Genomic DNA, 18,966 nt, shown 5'->3' with positions numbered 1-18,966 from the left:
AAGTTTAAAAGGCCCTATTTCAAAATGTGCCCCTGAGGCAGCTGGAATTATTAGCTAGAACAAATTACGCTTTAGGCAGTAATGAACGCGTTGGCATAAGGACGATTCGAATATTGTTATTATTTCTGCCCCTATTAAGATCTGTGCCCCGGGGCAGTTGGAAAGGCAATTCTTTGCGAGAACTATAATAGGGCACACTCCTATAGAAAAAGTGCTGGCTGATATGTATAAGAATTAGGGCTTTTTCTGGCATTTTTCGGAAGATTAAGCGGTATTTGTGTATAGTTTATTATTGCCTCTATTACTTAATTTGCCCCTGGGGCAGTTGGAATTGTTTGCTAGAATAAATTACGCCTTAGGCAGTAATTCATGCGGCTGTTCCAGCGACATTGAAAAAAACACCTCACGCAATTTATGGACGCCCCCTTAGACATAAGCTGATAGATATTGGCGTATAGAAATTAGAAATACCTACATATAGAAGTTTGCTTAAAATGTAAGATACTAGTGATTTTTATCAGTATTGCGTATATTGAAAATGAAAAAAAAAAACAACACAAAAACGATTTTTGTGTAAAAATCAGACGTTGGGGGTAACCAATATTAATAATATAAAGAACGCACTAACTATGTAATTGTAAAAATGCAACGTTGCTTATTGATAATTGATGTAGTTTTACTAAACTTAAACTAGTCATTTTAAAGTAAGTATATTATTATTATAACTTGTATATAAATGCGTTATTTTATTTTATTAATAGCGTGTAAGTTGTAAAACAATTAAACGAATTAAAGGCCTCTTAAATTTAAGTTTGTAATAGTATTATTTTAATGTAAGATAATATATTATCTGCTAGTTACTACATAAAAAATGTAAAGTTTCACTTTCAAAATTGAATGCTTCAACTACTTATGAAACCTACTTTTATATTTAATTAAATAAATAAAAATATTATAGGACGTTTCAAGGGACACCGGTGGAACGAAGTTACAGTCGAAGTGTTTACTTTCTATGAGAGAGAGATAGAGACAGAGAGAGAAACACGCACCAAAAAGTGCCGTCCCAACTTTTCGTCTTAATTTTTTCCGTCTAGCCCTCTTTCGCAACGCACGATAAGGAACTTCGTTCCAATAAAAACAACTTAAACTTTAAAATCATTAAAGTAGGTATTACAGAAATATGAAAATAGGTAGTTCATGTACAATTTGGATGTATACATATTATGACGTGTAATATAAGATTTTGGTAGGAAAAGTACTTAGATTGTAAAGGCTTCAATCTTTTGCAGTGCAAAAATGTAAGGGAATACTAACTTATATTATATAAAAGTAGACTCTGAAATTCCAGTTATAGACGTGTATTCAATTTATTTATAAGATTGTAATTTTACTTATAACATTTTTCTTGTAAATACACTATATTGATGTATGTGATGCACATGTAAATATAACTACAAAATTTATATTATGTAAACTAGAATAATAATTAAATTTGTAAAAAGCTTCATGTTCCTCTTTGAAAAGTCAATGATTACTTATAAAATAGTTTTTCATAGATAAGCGCTGAATCTACCAAATAATTACTTGTCTAATGTATTTAATTCAATGTAATAAATGTGATGTTTAAAAATATATATTGTTTTTTTATTTATAACCTTCTTATTTTATTTAAGCGCCATCTATTATTCAGTATTAAAAATATTTACTACATGACGTGATACTTAAAGAAAGTTCTTAAATTATTCAATAGATGGCGCTTTTATAATATTTTTATGTTCTATTGAAATATTATGATTGAAATAGGTACTAATTATTCATTACATAGTTTAATATTTAAAATTATTTTTGATGTCGAAATAATATTATATTTTATTCACACTTTTAAAGCAACGTCAGTAAATTAATGTAAAAAATGCTAATATACGTCTGTGTAAACATCCCTGCGTGCGACAAGGCAAGGCCTTCAAACAAACAAATGATTATTATTTCCGCAGTTAAATTGCAAAATTAATTTTATAGCAATAGTGAGATAAACATAGCTCTTTTGAGATTGTACATGAATCAAGTTCATTCATTTCTTATGTCATTTAATTAACGACTGCATGACTACGAATTATTATTCTGAAAATTAACGTTTTCCCGCCAATTAAGTACCTATTAGCTAACTAAAAATATAATACTTATTACATAATTAGTAATTACATACTTTTTGTAAATGGCAGTGTAGTTTTTTTTACAATAATACAATAATTACAGCCAATAAAAATCAAAACATAACGTTTAGAAACAGATGTCTTTTGGCTTTTGGTTCAAAACTTCCACATAGGTACAAATAAAATATTTGCTACTTCTCAAAATGTAGACGTAGGTATGTGAACTTTTGACCTTAGATATTTTTTTCTTCAAATTATTGCGAACGCGAATTTTTTTCTGCTGTATATTTTGTATGATATATTATATACTTAGTAGTATTTCGTACTTTATTAAATTAACTTCGTATTCGTATTCAGATTTTTTATGACAAGTAACAGATATTTCTAGTTACTACTATTACATACTAAGTCTACTACAAATTAATTATTTTTTATTTATCTTAACGAGATTCTAGTACAAGTGCCAATAAATTTATTTTATAAAAAACGATTAGTGTTGCTACAGATAATTAATTTAATTTTACAATTCAATTGTTCATAATAATCTTATATTTATATTTCATAATTTTATAACGGTACATTAGTAGGTATTTATATATTTTCAGATGACTAACGGTTTTAATGGGAAGGCCCGGCGTACTTATAAATTATCAAGAATCATTGACCTGAGATAAAAATGTTTTGATATTTTTTTGAATGAGTGAATTTAGCTTTATAATCAATAAAATTAACAAATTATTTACTTAGACCCATAAGACACTCTTTTCATCAAAATCCGTTGCGTTTTAATAGATCCAAACCTACTTAAGGACGGTCAAATAGCGGGAAGCGACTTTATTTTGTACTAGCTTTCCGCCCGCGGCTTCGCCCTCGTTTTAAAAGAAAAACCAGCATAGTTCCCCCTATGTGTTAATCCAAGTTATCCTCTATAAGTATGTGTGCTTAATTTCATTGTAATCGGTTCAGTAGTATTTGCGTGAAAGAGTAACAAACACACACACACATCCTCACAAACTTGCGCATTTATAATATTAGTAGGATAAAAAAAAAGGATCACAGAGCAAGTAATATGATAAGATAGGATAGGATGTACCTACTAGGTAGGTATGATACAAAATAAATGAAAATGAAAAATTTGGAATGGGAAGAACATAATATCACAAATGCTCAGACTTGATTGATATTTAAATAACTACTTAATAACACTATGAGTAAACCAAGGTGCATAGTCATTATGTTTATTTTCCTGTTTTTGAGCAATCGTGTGACATCATTAGTTACAAAATATAGGAAAGTCCCGGTTTGAATAATATTAATAAGATATTAATAGTTATTAATTATTATGATGTTTTGTGCATATCTTTGTTCAATTATTTTTTATTCCTCGACACAACATCAAGAATAACAATAAATGATTAAGTAGGTAGGTACTTAGGTACTATAGATTGTAGATGCTTAGTTAATTATTAAATTATTAGTTAATAGTATTATTTTAATATTGGAAATTAAACTTACGTTTGGGACATGCGGCGTATAAATACCTATGTAATTATTATTTTTGTATAGATTCTGACGTAAATCCTAATTCCAGATAAACCGTGAATGCCATCTTGCGAATTGGTAGGTACCTACCTATGTTTAGTATAATCAACCATTCCTCGAAATTTTGTCACTCGTATGACGAAACTACTTAAGTACTTACCTATTTCTTTTTTTCCTCATTATACCTACAGCGTTTGCAGATAAGTAATTTTTTTATAGATATGTAGTTACTTGTGTTTGTGTTATTTACCCTTGTGTAATATTTTGATTCAGATTTCAGTACCTAATCGGTATACCGAACAGACAGACGTGTTAATACAACTGGATCAATAGTAAACAAAAATTCTAGACAATAAAGCGTTCTATCGACAGATAGGTAGGTAAGCTTAAATAATTTTACTAGGACTAGTAGCTTACCAATTTTTTAAATTATAAAGCCTAGCTAACAATGCCAATATTGAAGGTCTTCTAGGCCTAGGTACCTACAGCTTATTCATTCTATCTAACTATTATGTCATGTGGTTTACCAGGCCTAAAATCGTAATAAAATACTAATTAATAGTAAGTATACGTTATACCTAGTTAGTACTACAAAACTCTCGACGACAGAAGGAAAATAATGGGTAAATACGTGAATTTTATCATGGTCTAAAATGAGTGCAATACGGCTAATATAAAACAAATTTCTTATGAAATAATAGTGTAAGTACGTAGTATATTATTATTAGTCTGTGGAAATAACTAGATTTCCACCAGCGTCTTCGCCCGCGTACCTAGTCAAAGAAAAACCCGCATAGTTCCCGTTCCTTTTGAATTTCCGGGATAAAACCTATCCTATGTCCTAATTACGTTTTATTATATGTAAATAAGTACTAACTTTGTCCCTAGTAGGTATCTATAAATGTCTGTCTATGTAGTAACTATCTTAAATAGTAATAAAAATTAAAATGTTCATTTTTTAACAGAAATGTACCTTTAAAATAGATCTTTATATGAATGGAATTAGAGAAAAGCTGATACAGATACCTATTTGTTGTTGGCTAATGTAGGGTAATATTGCACAGCTTGTTTATATAAATTAATTATTAATAAGAAAGTGGTCAAACCCACGCAAAAAAAACTGGTTGCATTCTAAATGTAAATATTCTTTGGGTTAAGGTAAACTTTGGTAAACATCGTTGCTTTTTATACTTCAACTGGAATATAAGGCTACTCTTCTATTAAAGATAGCTGTATTCCCCGGCTTTGCTTGCGTAATATATAAAAGGTATTATCCTACTTAATTCAATATTATGAATGCGAAAGTTTGTGAGGATGTGTATGTGTGTGTTTGTTACTCTTTCACGCAAATACTACTGAACCGATTAGAATGAAATTTAGCACACATATGGAGAGTGACTTGGATTAACACATAAGCTAGGTTTTATCCCGGAAATCCCACGGGAACTGGAGATATGCGGATTGTTCTTTGTAAACGCGGGCGAAGCCGCGGGCGGAAAGCTAGTATAGAATAAAATAATAATCTTATAGGTAATAACAAACATGAACCATACATAGTAGGGAAAACCAATAGACAATAGTTTTACATTATGGAAAACGGCGTGCAGTAAATAGGTATAATTTATGCACAAGGCTGTCTGTGTGATACGTTATAACGTCTGAACCGATTTGGATGAATTTGGACGTATAAGATAGATTGTACCACAGATTGTACCTTGGAGTATACCTTTGTCACGAAACAGAACATAAAGAGATTGAAATAGCGGAAAAATATGTAGGTAGGTACATTAGAGGACAGAAACTGTTAATTTGCCTCAACCATATCTATAATTCTATAAGTATACAAGAAAAAAAAATACACCAATCATAGTGTAAAGAGTACTTACTTAAAAACTGAGAACAATGATGTAGTTAGGTAAATACCTAGTTTAAAAAGTATATAAAAAAAATCCTGTGTGTATATTTTACAAGTCCAATAAATAAAACATTAAAAAAAATATTGCAAAAAAGGAGTAAGTATTCATGTCTCAAGGGTGTTAAAATGAAACTATGAAAAATAATGTTTAAAAATATATTAATAAAAGTAAAAAATCTTGATATAACACTTGTGCAGTGAGTATTCTGCTATCTACAAAATATATTATATTTTAATTAAATTTGAAAATTGGCTGGCATAAATAGAAAACTTATTGCATAGAGAACTTACAAAAAAGAACTCTCGATACCTCTATCAAACTATTTCCTCTAGACAAACATGATTAAGGGCTGATTTTTCAATCCTTGGTTAAAACTTATTCGTCGAATAATGTATAAAACTACCATTTTAAAAACGTATTCTAATTGCCCGTATTTGACAGTTTACGTGACATTTTAATATTATCGTGTAATAGGTACTATATTGGACGGATAAGTTTTATCCAAGCATTGAAAACTCGGCCCTAAGGAGAATAAAAAATATCATAAATCATCACATATTTTGGTCCATTTCTATAATTATTATACTAAAACATATGTAAGGTCACTTTATTAGTATCAAAAAACCAGTAGTTTTATAATATTTTTTTATTTTACAGATATGTATTAATCAGAATTGACTATTATTTTCTTGACAATATATAGAATAAATTGTTATAAATTTCATTCACAAATATCAAGTAACTTAAATATAATCTAAGAATACTTAATCTAGGCAATCTAGGGCAATTAGATCATAGTAATCACAGAATGACCAGATCTTATATTTTATTATTAATTATTCCACTAAAAACTAGAACAATTCTGGAACTTGGTAGAACCCACCAAACGCAATGGTGTTAGTGGTCTTTTCAACGATTAAATAACAGAATGGTCGGTTTGCTTCAAAACGCAAGACACCAATACGATTGCTAAATTCAGCCGCAGTGACTGCCGATGCAGTTGTCCCTTCTTCAGTTACCTCTATTTCTGCTTTATGCACCACTTTCTTGACAAAAGTGGGCACTCTAGTAATTTTAGGCAACCTAGCTTTAGTTTCATCAAACATATCGTGAATACCCATTTCCTTGAGAGATTCGGTCAAATCAATGTTCGTTTCAATTTTAAATCTCGGAATAAATGCATCTACTTCATCGTCTGCATACTCTTCTTTTGCTATCTTCAATTCTGCAAACACTAAGTCGAGAGAGATGTTATTGAAATTATAGAACATCTCTGGAAGAGATACGCCTGGATAAGGGACCATTATTAACATGGACAGACGGTTCTCAGTTCCATATTGTATTTCTATCACTCTACCTTGTAAGGCTTCTATATTAGCAAATGGGTAAGTATATCTATTGTACATCATGTTAACTTGACCTATTACTTCCCCAGCACTGTTATAAAAAGGCCGCTTCATTGTGAATGATGAATTGAATGGAAGAGTCCATTGTCCTTTAAAGTACAAAGCACTGGATAAAACCATGTGACTGTCCCTTAAGTCATTGCTGTCTATTAACTTCAAAATCCTGCCATGAGTGAAATTCGATATAACATCGTTAATAGTGTTGGATGTATGATCCGGATCAGAGAAATTAAGTGGGATCAACGACGTTTCGTATTGTTTGGCTATTTCAATAAAATCTGATTCTGGCCGATTCGTCTGGTCGACGAACATCGAGTTCAATTTCTGCAATTCAACAGTTTTCGTTTTGACTTCTAGAAACTGTTGGATGTTTTGGAAATTATCACGAACTAATTGTCTATTTTTGGGTACAATTCGTATGGCCTTGCATATTTCAGTCAGTGTGTTCACAGTTGCACCTTCAGCTATCACTGCAAGGACTGTCCATACAGTTATAGGCGATATAATTAAATTCGTACCTCGTTCTTGGGCTGCGGTAGTGTAGTACAATAGTTCAACTGAAAAATTGCCTATTCTTTCAGATAGTCCCAGATGTAGGTTCTTTTTATCAGGAATTACTGCATTTTGACCACTACACAAAGGCACGAGCACACATAATAACACACTCACTAAAGCACGCATTTTTATTAGGTTCTGATAAATTTATGAACTTATTATTATTTTATAAATGTAAAAAAACAACCTTACAGTTCGTACACCATTTTCCTACAAACAGCCCAAACAGCAAGTGACTCGTGTGTGCAGACAGAGTCAAATAATTAATCGTGTTGGGGAAAACCAATAATAATATAGATAGAACCGGTTTATATGTTAGGTACTCGTATAGTTTTATCGACATCATAGTAGTTTAGACTATTTTAGAATATAAAATTCAATCTAGTGCGCGAATTGAATTAGGCGAAATAGTTGTATTATATTATATTTTAACATGTAACGTTATTATTCAAGTAAGTGAACAATTAATTAAACTAATATTTTTTAATTTTATGATATGAATTATAGGAGGAAGCAGCAAAGTTATTTCAATGTCAAATGTCAATGTTGTTTGTTTTTGTGAGGTTTTGAGTGCCATCTATTAGCTTAGCTGCTTGATTAATTTGGTTCCAAAGAGCCATTCGATCAATAGTAAAATAATTATGCACAGAGTACTAATATGATTGTGCTTACTTTGAACATGTTATCTAGTATGTCTCATAGATGTCGTTTATTACAAAGAGTTTATTTTGTTTGTTTGAACGCGCGAATCTCAGGAACTACTGGTCCGATTTGAAAAATCATTTCGGTGTTAAGCTTCATTTCGGTGTTTAATATCTACCTAGCTTCAGCTTTACCATAATAGTAAATTAAAAAAGTAACTACTAAAGGTACTAAGGTACCTAGTTATAGATATTGTTACAGAATATCATTGTCATTTTTTGTACAGTGCTATACTGGCTATGTCTTGTGTGGAAGGCGTCGGTCGCCTCTAGCACAGGTTTATACCTAGTTGAGGCGATCGTCGAGTTCAAATTGTATTGTGTTATGTATTAACTTAGTACTAAATAAACGATTTTTATTTATTTATTTATTTATTATTTAATAAATATTTTTATTTAATTTTATGCTAAAGCTAAGTACTATGTATTAAAATTCGGCAGGACATACAGGAAACCAGAACGCTGAAATGAAGCTTTACGTGATTGCGGTGTGTTGTTTATTCACATTTTGTAGAACTGAAGAAGCCAAACTAAATTTCTTATCCGAAAAAATTAATAACTTCACACTCGAGTTGTTATTCTTTTCAAATAGTTCATCTAATGGGGCTAATTTAGTAATTTCTCCAGTGACGGTGTGGACGTCTTTAATAGTTCTGGAGGTAGGGGCTACAGGCGACATTCAAAGACAAATAGGCCGCGCTATTCGCGTCGCGTCTAGCAGCTTCCGAAAAGGGAATTTGACGAGTGATTTCAATGCTTTCATAAAAAATCACGAAATCCAATCACCGCATTTAGACCTACAAAAGGTGAGCGGAATATTCATTGACAAAAACAGACTGCCAGAAATGGACTTCTTCCAAGAAGCATTAAAGTACAAAACCACATTTATACCTCTGGACGTATTGGATCCAGTCAAAATAAAAAATGACCTAAAGAAGCTTCAGGCTCACTTCAATACATTAAAGCTGATCAACGATGATGATTTACACCTGGAGAATGACATGATGCTACCTTACAGCGCGTTGTATTATAAAGGTTTGTGGACATATCATTTCGATACACATTTTACAACAAAAAAGCCGTTCTACGATGACAATGGAAATAAAATTGGGGAGGTTGACATGATGTACAATCGACATACATTTTCGAACGTTAATATTGATATATTACAAGCACATGCTGTCGAATTACCGTTCGCCAATGACAATAAATTGTCCATGATGGTGTTTTTGCCGTACGCGGGCGTGTCTTTGCACGACGCTTTTAAAAACTTTGCCAAAACATCGTTCAGTGAAGTATTCGATGAATTTCAACAGACTGTGAGTGCTACAGAGAGCCCGAAAGAAATTCTTGTTGTTATGCCGAAGATACGCACAAAATCGCGCATAAATTTGAGAAACACGCTTGAAAATATGGGCGTTTATGATTTATTTGATACTGAGAGGTACATTTCATTGCCGAAAATGGCTAAAAGGCCGATATATGTAAAGAAATTCATTCATAAAGTAGAAATAGATCTTAATGAGGAAGGTGTTACTAAGTCTGAAGCAATGAATAGTGTGATTGGTACCCGAGTGGGTGGTCTCACCTTTATAGCTAACCGACCGTTCGTATATTTTGTAGTCGAGAAAATTACAAAGACAATTATGTTTTGTGGATTCTATGTAGTACCTACATGAGTTGGTTAAACGATTTAATATTTTTAAATGTATAATCTTGTCCGAAATTATGTGGTTCAGAGAATCGTTTAAGAATATGTACTTTTTATATAAAAATATTTTATGTAACTCCTACTTAAATAAAAGCTTTACTAAATTTTTTTGGATATTTATTTGTCTTATGCCTACTCTTGTTGATACATATTTTTTATCTGTTTTTCCTTCATTACATCGTCTGTATATTACATACAGACCAAATACAGACTTACACATTACATAATATAGCGCCATCTATCAGAATTTATAGATTTCGGATTAAATTGACATGTGCGCCATATTAGATCTTCCCACAAACCTTTCACGCAAATAAATATTACTAGCTTTGCTCTATAATACTGAAAAGTTTCATCAAAATCCGTTCAGTTGTTTTTCGTGAGACTAACGAACATACAACATCCATCCTCACAAACGTTCTCATAAATTTAGTATGATATTAGCATTTGTCCTAGTCGTTTGGGTTGCCTGGCAGAGATCGCTGTCAGCGATAAGGCCGCCCTCTGTACATTCTTAAATAAGTTATTATGTGTTTTAAATTGTCCTATAAGGTGTACTATAAATAATTTTTCATTTATTCATTTATTATGATACTAGGTTTCCGCCTGCGGCTTCGCCCGCGCAGTCAAAGAAAAACCCGCATAGTTCCCGTTCCCGTGGGATTTCCGGGATTGCGTCATTTTCATAAAAAGTAGCCTATGTCCTTTATCGGGTATCAAAATATCTCCATACCAAATTTCATGAAAACTGGTTCAGTAGTTTATGCGTGATTGAGTAACAGACAGACAGACAGAGTTACCTTCGCATTTATAATATTAGTATGGATTAGTATAGTATAACCATGTATAACTCATTAGTATAAGGATAAGCATATTTTTAGGTTAAATAAAACCACCAATAACATTAAAAATTTAATTATCTAAAATCACTATCTTTAATATATTTTTCTACATATTCCTCGTTCGCTTCAACCAAAATCCTGCCTATAATTTTCATAAGTTTTGTCTTAAACTCTTGTGTATTAGTGAATTCTTCATACGATATATTATTTACATCTCTATCAATATAATACTGGAAAGTATTCCACAACATTTCTTTTACTTTTAGTATGTGATCTGCTTGACTGAAAAACAAATAAAATTATATAAAAAACATTTAATTATTCATTAAAAAAATAATAACAAGCAATTAAAATGTCTTAAAAATCCCTGAATATTAATCGAAATTAAAATAAAATCATCCTATATAAAAAAAATATTTTTATTATAAAAGCGGGTAGTTTATAAAAATAGTTACCTAGCTGGTACTTGTATAGTAAGCCTGTGCCTTGGTAGATACAAATCTGTAACATCTTCACTGTTTTCTTTCTGTAAAATATAAAAATATTATAAATTAATAAATCCCATACATATTATGAAAGCAGTTATGAACATTACAAACAAATTTGTGTTTGTAACAGATTTTAATTCAATTTTTTTAATTTATATGTGTGTAGTGATTCAGCTTTTAAATTATAGGCGGGTATTATTAAAAAACAAGGAGTAGGATTGTAAAACTTAGCACGCTGTAGTTTGATCGAGAAATATGTTATACTAGCTGCCCTTCGCGGTTTCACCCGTGTGGCTCAGCTCCTGTTATTCTCAGAGTAATATATAAAATTCCGCGATAGATGGGCTATGTAACACCGAAATATTTTTTTAAATCGGACCAGTCGTTCCTGAGATTAGCGCGTTCAAACAAACATACAAACTCTTCAGTTTTATAATATTAGTATAGATTATTATTTTAAAAAACAAGGTATAAGGTAGGAATTAAGAATAAAGAGTTGTAAACAACTAAATATTTCTGCAATATTTTGATGTGGGATTGTAGGATTTTTGAGGAGAGTGGCTGAAAATTTTGATGTAGGATAATTCAAAATTTCGATGTAGGATAATTTACCTTTACAATATCTCCCATACTAAACAACAGAGCGCAGCAGGGCGATATTAGCGAAGTTTTATACACCACAAGGGCTCGTCTTTCAGTCGAATGGTAACCGCCAAAGTAAGTCAGTAAGTGAGTGTGGTGCTTGCGTTTCGTTATACCGTAGTTTATGCTTTCACCGCCTATGTGTGCTAGATCACCATTGCTGAAAAAGAATTGTAAATATTTCAAATAAAAAAAAATGTGTGCGTGTACTACTGTACAAACGTAAGAAGTGAAACTTCTTTATGACCTTATTTTTCAAAAAAATAATTTACTTTATGCAACTTTACAGAAATACGTCGAATCACGCGTGGTAGGGATAAGAAAAAGATGGCGCGTAACGGAAAAATTTCACGCGTAACGAAAAAATGTTACACTAAATTTTTTTCCAACACCGATAAAGAAGTTTCACTTCAACAAATTAAATCAATTCAAAAAGAGTCACAAATATTGACATACTATAAACAATTAGACGCACAGTCGCTTATTATAAATAAAAAAAGACCGATACATTCATTGAAATTTATACCTTATTTCGTGGTAGTAGTGTTCAAAATCGATTGCATCGCCGATTATAAAACTCTGCTTAATACACGCGTGGTAAGAGTTTTGATGCGGACAATTTTTGAGCGTTCTTGTGAGTAATGTTTATTTTACGCCAATGTTCAAATCACTTATTTTTATCCTTACTAACATAAAGTACAAAGGCACAAACAGCGAGCAGTTAGTGTTTGTGCCTTTCCATATGTGTGTTTTTCTGCTTATCTACCATTTTACATAATATATTTATACTAAGTATATAATATATTATAGACTGGCCGGTTGGCTTGGTTAGTTACCATGCCTTTCAAGCCAATGGTCGTGGGTTCGATTCCCACCCGGGGCAAATATTTGTGTGATGAACATAGACGTTTGCTCTGTGTCTGGGTGTTAACTATCTATATAAGTAGTTATTTCAAATGATATAAAACTAGTGGTCCCCCCCGGCTTCGCCCGTGATACATATATCGCAATAAAAGGTAGCCTATGTCCTTTCTCGGGTATCAAAATATCTCCATACCAAATTTCATACAAATTGGTTCAGTAGTTTAGGCGTGATTGAGTAACAGACAGACAGACAGAGTTACTTTCGCATTTATAATATTAGTATGGATGTATAAAATGAATGTTTATCAGCCATCTGGTTCCCATAACACAAGCGAAAGCTTAGTATGGGATCAGATCGTGCCGTGTGTGAAAATTGTCACGAAATATTTATACTGTGCCTGTGTTTGTCACTGAACACGACCTAAACGGCTGGACCGATTTCAATGAATTTTTTGTTTGTGGGATTCGAGAGTTCAGATTTACAAAGGGGTTTTAACTCAAGCGAATCCACGTGCAAAAGCTAGTTTTTTACTACCTCGTGAATAACCCAGCGGCAGTTTTCAATTTCCCCTTCATCTTTATCTGCCTTTTCGTCAACAGCAACGTGTTTGTGCCGGACAACAAAATGGCCGCCGTGTACTCATCTATATTCGAGAATTGATTTAGTGTCTGTGGGTCCGGGTTCGCTTCTAGGATGCCGCATTTTAGTATTTGTTCTAGGTGAAGGTTTGATAGTGCTGAAAAAAGGTTAAAAATAATAAAAATATTGTAAGTTAGCGTCTGAAAGAAATAATGTGGTAAACATAATGTTGCCATATCAAAAAAGTATATTTAATAATTGATGCAAGTCAATCTATACTAATATTATAAAGCTGAAGAGTTTGTTTGTATGTTTGTTTGTTTGAACGCGCTAATCTCGGGAACTACTGGTCCGATTTGAAAAATTCTTTCGCTGTTATATAGCCCATTTATCGAGGAAGGTTATAGGCTATGTGTCATCACGCTACGACCAACAGGGGTGGAGCCACGGGGGTGAAACCGCACGGAGCAGCTAGTATTTGATAAGGCTACATTTGAAAAATAAATATTGACATAAGAACCATACCTACGATGTACAAAATATTCATTTTATTTATTTATTGAAGTCAACTTCTTTATCATAGGTGCGTTGATAGTAAAATTTCTAGGTCGCGTCATGGCAATACCGTCACGTCATAAAGTAAGACGACGATTTTAGTATCTTTGAAGATTCAAATTATTTGGATAATGGGAAGATTCCCAAAGAAGTTTCACATCTGACACGTATGCTCGGCACACACGCTCTTTTTAATGCCTTATTTCTCTTAATTTTTGTGAAATCTTTTGAGCTTTTGTGACTGTCGTATTTTCAATTTATGTCCATTTGGTTTTTTGTTCCAAACAAGTTATTTAGAATTCGAATGTATTAATTTCATACTTACACTTAACATAGCCCAGTCTATCCTTCCTCAGGCCATACTTATCGCACCATACATCCACGTTCTTCCATCCAACGTCATCCAATTGTTGTTCGAAGTCATCCTGTATCCAGTTTAGCGCTGAATGGTCGGACGTCTTGCTGTATTTGCGTTTTATGTTGCGTATCTCTGGAATAAATGGTTTTTTATTGAGAATTAATTATTATTAATAATAATATATAATGACCAATTAGTAATGAGTTTAGGGAAATATGTAGTTTATTTTTACGATACCTAACTCATAAGTAAACATTTTATTATTTTATTGATATAACGTTTGTTTGTTACGATAGTTGAAAAACGGCGACTTCCATCTTCTAACGGCTGCAGCTGTTTATTTTTTAACCGACTTCAAAAAAAAGGAGGAGGTTATCAATTCGGCCGGTATGTTTTTTTTTATATGTATGTACACCGATTACTCCGAGGTTTCTGAACCGATTTACGTGATTCTTTTTTTGTTCGATGCGGGATGGTGTCGAATTGGTCCCATAAAAATTTTATTCGGATAGGCCCAGTAGTTTTTATTTTATGAGCATTTTTGTCTGTATTTGTAAATGTTGCAAGTGCCAGTTTGAAGTCGGTTGTTTTTAACGCAGTTATCACTTGTTACTAGCTGCGCTCCGCGGCTTTGCACGCGTGGCTCCGCTTCTGTTGGTCGTAGCGTGATGATATTATATAGCCTATAGCCTTCCTCGATAAATGGGCTCTCCAACATCAAAAGGATTTTTCAAATCGAACCAGTAGTTCTTGAGATTAGCGCGTTCAAACAAACATACAAACAAACTCTTCAGCTCTATAATATTAGTATAGATTATTATTCTAAAAAAAACTTCGCGTTCTAACTTCTTGCTTACATACACATTACACATGCACGCAAAAAAACGCCACGTTCCCACTGCTCACGATTTTCTCTATCAATCTTATGTCCTCACAATTTTGGCGTGTAAAACGTCCCTTTTCAATGGCCCTATAATTATTATATTATATACTAACAATCGAAGCGTGCAAAACGCCGCGTTCCAACCGCTCACCTTCCTTCCTATCCCCAGCGTTGCTAAACACCTCAATATTATCAGCACAATGAGCCAGCATATTCCCAGCCGCTACAACATTGCCAACAATCGCGGCGTGCAAAACGCCGCGTGCCAACCGCGGCGGTACGTTTAGTTGTGATACTAAAGTGCCGAGACGCGTGAGTTGTTCCGATTTTGATAGGGCACCTGGGGAAAATAAGAACATGTATGTAAAAGATTGACATATTATAAATTGTGTTTAAATAGAAAATAAAATAAATAAGGCCGGTTGCAGAGCTACACCGACCATCAGTGCGTACGTCAGTGGCGCTTGTCGTATGTAAGCATCAGTCATGTAATTTAAAATAAATGTGTTTTTCAAGCACTTATAGTTTGAACTTTAACTTTGTCTATAAAATTGAAAATTGAGAGAATTTGTCTCTACTATATGAATCAATTTGGAAGAAGATAAAGTAAATGTTAGATGAAATGAAAAAAACAAAAGCTTGTAGTTACTCACTATTTTTTGTGTTTAAAATTGCATTTATTGTCTTTACCTGATAAATACGTTAAACAGAACATATCTAAACATCATAAAATCGGAAATAAGTCTAATTATAGTAAAAATAAACACAAAAACATAATACAAACTTAACTAAATAATTAAATACTTACCTATATCAATAAGATCTCTAACAGCGAATCTTATAGCCTCAGAGCTTGGCGGTTGAGGTAATTCCGATAGAAAACTTTCCACTTTTTCATTTGACGCATAGCTCTTGCAGTCTAATACTGTTTGGTCTAGGGGTATTCTGAAAATTATAGATATTTGCTTTTATTTATTTTAGTTGAGCATCAAAATATAATATTATAAAGCTGAAGAGTTTGTTTGTTTGAACGCGCTAATCTCGGGAACTACTGGTCCGATTTGAAAAATTTCTTTCGGTGTTAGATAGCCCATTTATCGAGAAAGGCTAAGGCTTGATATCATCACACTAAGACCTATATGAGCAGAGCAATGCGGGTAAAACCACGTGGCACAGCTAGTACAAAACAAATTTTAGGGTTAAGCGTTCTCTATGACAAGGATAATTTTAAACCTCTGTACTAAAGATAAACCATGATTTTATAATCCGGGTTTAAACTATTTAGTTATAGAAACGTAAACACATTCTACTTTCTTCTACTACTCTTCTAACAATACATGAACTCCTCCAAACATGGACACACACACACCCACACTCACACACTCATACACTCACAAACACACCCACAGACACAACTTTTATATAATATATTTATTTTTTTTACTTTATTCTCTGTTTAAATTACGTCAATATATTTCTCAACTGTAACATGGAAGGACATCGGTACCCGTAATACAGACTATAGTCTAGTACGGGACCATCATTTTTGTATATTTTGTAATTTTGGTTGTGAAATAAAGATATTTTAATTTTAATTTTATTTTATTTAAGATTTTGTAATAAGACGGTAAATCTTCTAGTTAAAGTATTATTGAAAATGAATTATTATAGCTATTAAAAGGTTGTCATTTACTAAACGAACGTATTTTACAAAATACATTAGTTTATATGTACTAGAAAAATTAAGAAAAATTAAGATTTATTTTTTTCTACGTATTTTTCCGGGATAAAAAGTATCCTATTTTATGCCCAGGATAATAAGGAATAATTAAACCAAGTTTCATCGAAATTGAATCGTTAGTTTTCACGTGATGCCTTCACATACAGACAGACAGACAGACAAAAAATTTTTTAATCACATATTTGGGCTTGGTATCGATCCAGTAACACCCCCTGCTATTTATTTTTTCAATATTTTCAATGTACAGAACTGACCCTTCTATAGATTTATTATAAGTATAGATATAGAATAGATAGTATTTAATAGAATAATAAATTAGAAAACTTGCCGTAATATTTCTGGCGTAGTGTGAGGCGAAAATTCAGCTTCTTTCTCCTTTGTGTACATTTTATAGCAGAATCCTGAAAATTAACAATTCATTCGTTCAATTTCTAAAATATGAGTTTTAGTAAAAATCAGTTAAATGAAATATAATCTAGCTTTTCACCCGCAGAGTGAAAGCAAATTTTCACGGGAAGGAAGTGGGAGTAAGTTATATGTCATCTAATATCTATAAAATATTGCATAAAAGAAAGTTGTGTTTTTAATATAAAATCTTTAAAGTGACGAAAAAGATCGAATCCAACCATCAAAGTATCTTATCACTAAATATTATAAAACAAAGTCGCTCTCTCTGTCCCTAATACCTATGTCCTGTATATGCTTAAATCTTTAAAACTACGCAACGGATATTGATACAGTTTTTTTAATAGATAGAGTTTAGACAAAGCGGAAGAAGTCGCGGGCGGAAAGCTAGTAGTATCATATGCTTAAACATAAAATACCATAACATTAAACTACACAAATATCTCACCCGGTTGCACTCGGCCAGCTCTACCGGCCCTTTGTTTCGCGGCCGCGTATGAAACCCATACTGTTTCTAGACTTGCTGTGCCTGGAAATAGATAGATCTACATAAATAAATGTCGAAAAAATATATAAAACTCAAATTAAAACATTTATTTATTCAATAAGACTTCTCTCAGAAGCACTTTTGAATCGTCATTACATATTTTTAACATTTACCACCGATTCGGAAAGCAATCTATGGAGAAGAACCGGCGAATGAGATTTAAATTAATTGAATGATGAAATTATATTTCTATACTAATATTATTAAGCTGAAGAGTTTGTTTGTTCGTTTAATTGAACGCGCTAATCTCAGGAACTACTGGTCCGATTTGAAAAATTATTTCGGTGTTAGATAGCTCATTTATCGAGGAAGGCTATAGGCTATAATATATCATCACGCTACGGCCAACAGGAGTGGTGCCACGCGGGGCAACTAGTTATTGTATAGAGAAGTAAACAACGACTTTTATTGCTTTAGCGACGTTTAGAGACATTTTTTACGATCGATTTTTTTTAACAGACATTTCAGTTGTTTTACTTAATACAATTTTTTAAAAGTTAATTTTTCCTTTTTTTTATAAATTCAAAAGTTTGTCTGTCAATCATGTTCTCCTGACGAGTTCAAAGCTTTTTAGTCATTTTTTCGATTGTTTTCGTCATTTTTTTTTTTCGATTTTTTCAAATTTTTTTCTTCACTTACCAGTTCCCGGTTTAACTCTATTCTCCTTATGAGCTCCCGTATCTATAACATGCACTACATCTGGTATTGTAACTGATGTTTCCGCTATATTATTATTTATAATAATGTTAATAATAAGTTTATTAAATATATAAGTTTTTGGTACTTATGTACTCCTGACGAGTCTTACATACGTTTTATTTATTTATTTTTCGAAATTTTTGAAAAATTTCGTATTTTTTTTCGGTTTTTTTAATAATTTTTTGTGATTTTTTGCTGTTTTTTTTAACTTACCAGTCCCCGGTTTAACTCTATTTTCCTTATGAGCTCCCGTATCTATGACATGCACTACATCTGGTATTGTAACTGATGTTTCCGCTATATTTTTACTTTAATAATGTTGAAATGAAATGAATTTATTCGCAAGAAAAGTGGTAATACATTGGTGTTATGAGAGAA

The 18,966-nt window shown here is 32.2% G+C and overlaps 3 protein-coding genes across 4 annotated transcripts in view; 1 reads left to right on the top strand and 2 right to left on the bottom strand.

Moving 5' to 3' along the window:
* Positions 1-4,041: 4,041 nt before the first annotated feature.
* LOC123703273 (serine protease inhibitor 77Ba-like) lies at positions 4,042-10,092 on the top strand. The gene is made up of 2 exons (XM_045651221.1): positions 4,042-4,071; positions 8,715-10,092. The coding sequence occupies exon 2, from the start codon at positions 8,741-8,743 to the stop codon at positions 9,950-9,952; it is 1,212 nt and encodes a 403-aa protein (XP_045507177.1). The 5' UTR covers positions 4,042-4,071; positions 8,715-8,740; the 3' UTR covers positions 9,953-10,092.
* LOC123703272 (serine protease inhibitor 77Ba-like) lies at positions 6,240-7,787 on the bottom strand. The gene has a single exon (XM_045651220.1). The coding sequence runs from the start codon at positions 7,696-7,698 to the stop codon at positions 6,463-6,465; it is 1,236 nt and encodes a 411-aa protein (XP_045507176.1). The 5' UTR covers positions 7,699-7,787; the 3' UTR covers positions 6,240-6,462.
* A 791-nt stretch (positions 10,093-10,883) lies between the features above and the next one.
* Positions 10,884-18,966, bottom strand: part of LOC123703271 (ATP-dependent RNA helicase DHX30-like) — a 28,844-nt gene continuing 20,761 nt past the window's right edge. For both annotated transcript variants that reach the window (XM_045651217.1, XM_045651218.1), the window contains 9 exons: positions 17,791-17,871; positions 17,266-17,338; positions 16,005-16,141; positions 15,348-15,536; positions 14,281-14,445; positions 13,356-13,557; positions 11,927-12,116; positions 11,282-11,352; positions 10,884-11,108 (listed from right to left, as the gene is read on the bottom strand). In XM_045651217.1, coding sequence (XP_045507173.1) covers positions 10,901-11,108; positions 11,282-11,352; positions 11,927-12,116; positions 13,356-13,557; positions 14,281-14,445; positions 15,348-15,536; positions 16,005-16,141; positions 17,266-17,338; positions 17,791-17,871 — 1,316 coding nt within the window. In that variant the 3' untranslated portion in view covers positions 10,884-10,900. The remainder of the gene's footprint in view (positions 11,109-11,281; positions 11,353-11,926; positions 12,117-13,355; positions 13,558-14,280; positions 14,446-15,347; positions 15,537-16,004; positions 16,142-17,265; positions 17,339-17,790; positions 17,872-18,966) is intronic.

The sequence above is a fragment of the Colias croceus genome, chromosome 25 (genome assembly GCF_905220415.1).
Source record: "Colias croceus chromosome 25, ilColCroc2.1".
Classification (NCBI taxonomy): domain Eukaryota; kingdom Metazoa; phylum Arthropoda; class Insecta; order Lepidoptera; family Pieridae; genus Colias; species Colias croceus.
Note: the sequence above shows the minus strand (reverse complement) of the source record. Positions and strands in the feature narration are given on the sequence as shown.

What these genes read in the sequence shown, in the direction of transcription:
- LOC123703273 (XM_045651221.1), top strand. Translation starts at nt 8,741, where the DNA reads ATGAAGCTTTACGTGATTGCGGTGTGTTGTTTATTCACATTTTGTAGA.
- LOC123703272 (XM_045651220.1), bottom strand. Translation starts at nt 7,698, where the DNA reads ATGCGTGCTTTAGTGAGTGTGTTATTATGTGTGCTCGTGCCTTTGTGT.